General features: G+C 46.1%; 1 protein-coding gene across 2 annotated transcripts; it reads right to left on the bottom strand.

Annotated features, from left to right (window-relative positions):
* Nucleotides 1-226: 226 nt before the first annotated feature.
* Nucleotides 227-6845, bottom strand: LOC142906870 (uncharacterized). Of its 2 annotated transcripts, none has more exons than XM_076055579.1 (2): nt 6441-6845; nt 227-2876 (listed from the first exon to the last, which is right to left on the bottom strand). In XM_076055579.1, the coding sequence occupies exon 2, from the start codon at nt 2820-2822 to the stop codon at nt 1827-1829; it is 996 nt and encodes a 331-aa protein (XP_075911694.1). In that variant the 5' UTR covers nt 2823-2876; nt 6441-6845; the 3' UTR covers nt 227-1826. The 2 variants fall into 2 exon arrangements, with proteins under 2 accessions (XP_075911694.1, XP_075911695.1); XM_076055580.1 differs by lacking the exon at nt 6441-6845 and adding an exon at nt 6027-6071.
* Nucleotides 6846-7383: the final 538 nt, after the last annotated feature.

Here is a 7383-nt window from a genome sequence, read left to right as displayed (position 1 = left end):
TTTTCATGCAGGGGGCGCTGCAAACCTACACGCTCCCTGCATGAATGATGGAGGTGCAGGGACAGACGTTCGATCGCGTTGGAATCGATCTGCAGATGGCGGTCTTCTCGCACGGCCAGCTCTGTCGCCTCATCTCGATCCCGCGATCCCGACCAAGTGAAAGTCCGCATCTAACCGGACCCCCGGCAAAGCCATTTACTTAACGACGAGAGAAAATTCACACCAAATATCTTTTCAATGAAGAAGCTTTTAATGAATAAATACAATTATCTAATTCTAATGAGTGTTGTTGTGGAGAATGTATCTACTAGATGTGCTCTGCCTTGTAACCAAATACAAATCTGTACCAAAAATGCATTCCAAATGTGCTCTTAAAATTACCTTGCTATGAAGCAGATCAGCAGACACGACATCTTTCACTTATCGATCTCTCCACGAAACAAAGGAATGTTTTTCACAAACTATAACTAGCACAGCCTTCTGGGAGTGCATCATTGATTCAGTGCAAGCCACCTGTGGACTCTTATTGGTGCACAGCGTCTCAAGAGCAGCCGGGCTTGCTTCAACCGATAGTTTCGAACATCCTGACATTAATCAGCAAGGAGCATTTCTAGACCTAATTTGACAAAATCTACATCAACACGTAAGAAAATATTATAATTCGTGTTGTAGAGAATGTACCTCCTTTTCGTGTAACTTTTGAGTGGTATGCCTGGTAACTGATGAATGATCCGAGTGTGCTCCCTATTTTGAAGACAATGAGTTGCTCCAGAGGCAGACGCTTCCTGAAAACGCGAAAATACCCTTTGACCTGTATCACAAGAACAATGAGCCTCACCTGAGTTATCTGTACAGGTTACTTCCAAAACACACACTTTGTCCTAACATCAATTAATCAATGTTTGACCCTTATAGACAAAATGTTAGATGTACGCACACAATCAGACAAGTATTGATTCTAAATTATTGAGTCATTTTAACTAAATTTTATTACTGCACTGAAATATACTGCATCAGGTTACATCGCATTAACAAGAATATATTTTAAAAAACATATGCACCGTCTGCTAACAGTGTATGTACAACATACTATTGCGTCATTCAAAACGAATAGGCCAATGCATGCTGGCGTTTGGGTCAAAATGGATCAAATTATAAACATTACCTACAAACTCCACAACTGAGATGCCACATCAACCATAGCCCCCTACTGACAGGCTCTTGTCCACATGCAGGCCGGTGCAGGGCCACCACCTTGTGCCACACAGGGGCAGCTGCTACTTAAGGGTGCTCTTCGAGTGTTTGAGACGAGATACGATACAAAACTCCGAATTGCCAGAGGCGATTAAGCAAACACCATATAATTGGAATAACTAGAACCTTGTGAATGCTTGGGAGCTTATTGGCTTTCGCTACTGGTAAGAGATCTACCCAACCCACAGGTCCACAAAGACTGGCCGCTCTTACCCTGAAGGTTGAACCCAGGAATTGAGTGTTCAACTTCATTCTTGTCATTAAAGGCCTGTGACAAAGGTGCATCTATTGCAGCAACATCGTCTCTGGCTTACACATTTACCGGGTCTCCATATGATTTTGCATTGTCTCGGAGGAAGTCCACCCACACCTCCACTTCCACAAACTGCTGGGAGTTGCCTCGCTCTGCCTCACAGTCAGAATTCTCCTCATGCTTCACGTTGAATCGAACGATGTGAAGGTCCGATTTTGGAGTTGAATTTTCATCTTCACATTTGACCTTCACTTCTTCACTCTTCACCATCACTTCTTCACATTTGACTTTCACTTCTTCGCTCTTCACCATCACTTCTTCAGATTTGACCTTCACATTTCACCTTCACCTCTTCATATTTCACCTCGATACCTTTAAAAGTGTCCAAGCTGGGATTTTCTTCCGGTTCTTGATTCATGAGGGATGGGCTCATTGTGGCACTTTGACTGTCACAAGCTGATTTCAGAATCCACTCCTTGTGGGTCTTCTGATGCTTGTGAGTTCTCTTGTGTTTTTGAAGATGTGGTGACTGTGCAAACGCCTTCCCACACACACTGCACTTGAAGGGTTTCTCTCCCGTGTGTGTTCTCTGGTGTACATGAAGATTTGATGAACGTGTAAACGCCTTCCCACACACACTGCACTTGAAGGGTTTCTCTCCCGTGTGTGTTCTCTGGTGTTTTTGAAGAGTAGATGGAACTGAAAACGCCTTCCCACACGGAGTGCACCTGGAGGGTTTCTCCACCGTGTGTGTTCTCTGGTGTGCTACAAGAGCAGATGAATCTGAAAACGCCTTCCCGCACACACTGCACTTGAAGGGTTTCTCTCCCGTGTGTCTTCTCTGGTGTTTTACAAGAGTAGATGACTGTGCAAACGCCTTCCCACACACAGTACACTTGAAGGGGTTCTCTCCCGTGTGTGTTCTCTGGTGTGTTACAAGAGTAGATGAATCTGAAAACGCCTTCCCACACACACTGCACTTGAAGGGTTTATCTCCCGTGTGTGTTCTCTGGTGTGCTACAAGAGTAGATGAAAGTGTAAACGCCTTCCCACACACACTGCACTTGAAGGGTTTCTCTCCCGTGTGTGTTCTCTGGTGTACATGAAGATTTGATGAATCTGAAAATGCCTTCCCACACACATTGCACTTGAAGGGTTTCTCTCCCGTGTGTGTTGTCTGGTGTTTTACAAGAGTAGATGAAAGTGTAAACGCCTTCCCACACACACGGGACTTGAACGGCTTCTCTCCTGTGTGAGTTCTTTGGTGCAAGGTCAAATTTCCAGTACGATCTGTGCTGTATGCACACCGTCGCATTGATGCCTTTTTGCACTGAGCTGCGCCGAGTGCCTTTGCTCCATCAGACAAATTCTGCAGAGGAAGCAACAGAGGAAGCGTCAGCTGCAGACAGAAAAAATTATATCTACAACATCTACACGTCAGTATCGATGCACAGAGGAATGCATACACACAGTAACACGTGACTTACACATCTATACTTATTCATATATTCATGATATAGTGAAAAAGTGTCCCAAATTCATCACACGGGCTGTTATGGCACACAATGAGAGGGCAAATGGTCATAAACGTGCCTGGAAGCCATCGTATCTTCAAAATTAATGTTAATACAAAACTCCGAGCACACAATTTCGGCTGTCTGGCTTCAAAAGGAATATTTAGGAAAGCTAAATTCAGCTGACATAGCAAAGGGTGTTGAAAATAATACTATGTGTTATGCAGAAATGCATAAATTAATGTTCAATCACAACGTAGAGGTGTGAAGCCAGGCACAGATGTCCTTGAATGCTGGGATGAACAGTTCCGACTTCAGCTGCACGTGTGCTGTGATAACTTCCTGACTCCATTCTTACAAAGATTTGCAGAGGAAAACAAAAATATAAACTACCGTTTTGATATAACCCCCGTGCTCAATAGAGTTAATAGACTTTACTGCAAATACAAACTTGACCCTGTCACACACTCAGAGGTGGAGCCAGGATTTTCAGGTAGGAGGGGCAACCCCTTCAGCAATGAAAAATGATAGTTGTTAGTAAGCAAGGAGTTGTTAGTAAGGAGTTGTTAGTAAGGAGTTGTTAGTAAGTAAGGACTTGTCCTATGCTTTTTATTGGACGCGGGTGATCGGCATCGCGCTCGCTGAAGGTGTTTGCCATCAGGGAAGTCGTGTACTGTATACGCAACTGAGCACAATTCTGAGTCGCTTGTAACTGCTTTGCCGTTAATTATTGCCAATTATGGACTCGGACTGTTGTCCTCTCATAGAGTCCCTGGCACGTAATAATATGCCACACGGTGGCAGTGGGGGTTGCAAAATGCTGATTTATCTATATATATAAAAGCGAAATGTGTGGATGTGTCTGTTCGAAAGTGTTTAGCATACTTCCCAACATGCTACACACTTGAAATTTGGCATGTGGGTAGGTTCCATACTGTACACAATAAAAAAAAGTATGAAAATATACTTTCGTATTTTGTATGACCATGAAGTTTGTGGCGTCAACCCGCAACACACCTGAGTTAAGCACTCTGGAATGCTTAGAGCTGTTCACAGCGTGCCGGGAGATTTTAGGTGGTGCTTCGCTCCTGGCCGATTAAGCCATTGTCTTCTCGGAGTTTCAATACATATCCGTGCGAAGAACGGGTACAACAGCTATATTAAATATGAAGCAGAACATTACATCTGTTTGTTTGTGTGTAGCAGCAAAACCTCTCCAACGCTGAGCTCTGGCGTCATGACATTTTCACAGCTTATGCTGTTTGGAATTTCTAAGTGAACGTGACTATTTTCAGCTCGACACGTCATTCCCTTTCCGAGTGGCAAAAATCGACCTTGTGTAGCAATGGATTAAGGTTAAATTTCCTTGAGTGAAAACATTCGATTTAGGTAACTTGATTTGTTTCGGCTTTTTTTCTTTCTTGCAAGCATCAACATTTTAAAGGGTTTTTTCAGTGAAATATATGGGAATATGAAATTTATCCAAGAGAAGAATCCAAGTCCCGGGCGAAGCCGGGTAGTAAAGCGAGTTACTAATAAACCCCAATGATCCGATCAAAATTAGGGATTTCGATCGGATCGTTGGGGGGCACGTGCCACCTCACCCCCACTGGCTCCACAACTGCCACACACTGGCATGGTTCACAGGTGGTGGTGTGTCCAGACCCACGCCTGGCCACCTTCACCTGCTCAGAATTCATGCTTCCTCACTCCAAGTAGAGTGAACACCGCCACGCGTCTAGAGTGTACACCGCCACGCTTCTAGAGTGAACACCTCCACGCGTCTAGACTGAACACCGCCACGCATCTAGATTGAACACCACCACACGTCTAGAGTGAACACCGCTGTGCATCTAGAGTGAACACCGCCACGCATCTAGAGTGAACACCGCCACGCATCTAGAGTGAACACCACCACACGTCTAGAGTGAACACCGCCGCACGTCTAGAGTGAACACCGCCACGCGTCTAGAGTGAACACCGCCACACGTCTAGACTGAACACTGCCACGTGTCTAGAGTGAACACCACCACGCGTCTAGAGTGAACACTACCACGCGTCTAGAGTGAAACTTAAGCAATATGCTCTTTGGTTATTTCGGTAAAGTCACGTAGGAAAAATTAATTCATTAAATAATAACATACGTTTTGATTGCAACACAAGCAATCATCATCAGGTACAAATGAAAGAGAAAACAAACCTAGTAAACTTAGAAACGTATTGCAATACAACACAGAGAGACGGCTAACATAACAGTCAACGCCCCACCTGGATGATAACGTTCTTCCAAAGATTGCTCAATTTGAGAGAGAGACAAAACACAGACACAGAGACACATAGACAGAGAGAGAGATAACACAGAGACACACAGAGAGAGATACACACATAGGCACACAGAGAAACAACGCCTCTGTGTCGAGGCCTTAAATAGAGAGGGGGGGTAGAGAAATTAGCATGTCAATGCAAGGCCGTAGCCATGGAGTCAACATTGGGGGGGACCAAATCTTCCAGGGGGTCGGGGATCTGGGGTCTCCCCCCCCCCCCCCAGAATAAAATTAAATTTGAAAACTAATTGCCTGCAATTTCCTGCTTAAAATATTTAACAATTTCACTAACACATGGGATGGATTTTTTTTTAATCTGATACAATGTCTAATATTGTATTGTATTACATTGCTCTGTTTTATCTTTTTTACCTTTTCTTGTTTCATAGTATGTAAAGGCGGAGATTAGTGATTCATAAAGTACAACGCAATCATATAAACAGAAATTACACGAGCACACAGAGAGAGAGAGAGAGAAAGCACACTTAATCAAACTGAGTACAATTAGGAAATGTAATGCAATGTAACACAGAGTCGTCAACACACAATGAACGCATAGCCTGGTTCTTTACGTTCATCCAAAGATTGCTCAACTAAGCAAGATAATTGAAGCAAACGCGATCAGGCAAGGGCAGAAGGCAAGGCCCCTCGTGGCTAGGCCCCACGCTGTAAAGTTCCAACCTGGCCATCGCTTCCATGCTCGCTGCTACTCAATTGACATTCCTACGAGAGAGAGAGCGAGGCTCTACCTCGGTAAACAAAAACCACCACAACAACCACCACAACCACAACAACCACCACCACAACAACCACCACCACAACAACCACCACAACAAGTAAAACAAAGTGACAAAGTGGCGAGCCGAGTGAAGACAAATTAAACTTAAGCGAGAGAATTAAAGCAAACGCGATCAGGCGAGGGCAGGAGGCAAGGCCCCTCGTGGCTAGGCCCCACGCTGTAAAGTTCCAACCTGGCCATCGCTTCCATGCTCGCTGCTACTCAATTGACATCCCTACGAGAGCGAGGCTCTACCTCGGTAAACAACAACCACCACAACAACCACCACCACCACAACCGCGATGAGAATTTCTCACCTCGGATTTCAGTGCATGGGCGGAGCAGCAGCTTCCTGTTATCTCGCGACTTCACGCGGCAGGTGACATGACGTCACTTGTGGGGAACAGAAACACTCGCCTCCCGCAAAGAGCGCATCTGTACCTTAAATAATGTTAATGAGCCCGTCCCATACGTGGAGGGATGGGGCGTGGGTGCTGAACCGGTCGCAAAAAATTCGCGACGGCTTTCATGAATGCATTATGTTAATGAGCGGGCAGTCACAGGGCGTAGCTTTGCCCAAATAAGGATTGGCACCGGAACAGAAATCGGCAGCGGCCGAACGGAGGTGACGTCACACCCAAGAGAGCAGTGGTTGGGGGTGGGCGACATGACGTCACTAGCGAGGCCCACCGCCCCCTGGCGTTTGACGCCGATGAGGTCACGCTGAGCGGTGACGTCAGAGAGCGGTGTCAGAGTTCAAGTGTGTTGACAGAAGGGGCGCGGCAGTGACGTGGGGAGCGCTGCGCTCCCGACCAGCCGGGTTCCATTCCCGCTCGTGGCCAACACCGCCAGTGACGATTTTCTGAACCGGTCCTGAGGCTCCCCTACGTCGACTCGGCCTCAAACGAGTACCCGGTGCGGTGTGTAGTAAACATCGCCACTAGGGAGACAAAGGCGGCCGGGCGTGGTGTTGGCCACCCACCCCCTCGTGCGCCGTCCCACCCTTAATAGGTGCTCGCTAACAGCACTTGCCCCTACATTCTGTCCAGGCTATATGGGGGATCTTTGTCTTTGTGTTAGGTGCTCACTAACAGCACTTGCCCCAACATTCTGTCCAAGCTATACGGGGATCTTTGTCTTTGTGTTAGGTGCTCGCTAACAGCACTTGCCCCAACATTATTTCCTGGCTATATGGCGGGTCTTTGTGTTAGGTGCTCACTAACAGCACTTGCCCAAACATTCTGTCCAAGCTATACGGGG

This window comes from Petromyzon marinus, chromosome 71 (genome assembly GCF_048934315.1).
Source record: "Petromyzon marinus isolate PM22_M1 ecotype Great Lakes invasive population chromosome 71, UKy_Petmar_22M1.pri1.0, whole genome shotgun sequence".
NCBI classification, from domain to species: domain Eukaryota; kingdom Metazoa; phylum Chordata; class Hyperoartia; order Petromyzontiformes; family Petromyzontidae; genus Petromyzon; species Petromyzon marinus.
The sequence above is the reverse complement of the archived record's forward strand: the minus strand, read 5'-3'. Positions and strand labels throughout refer to the sequence as shown.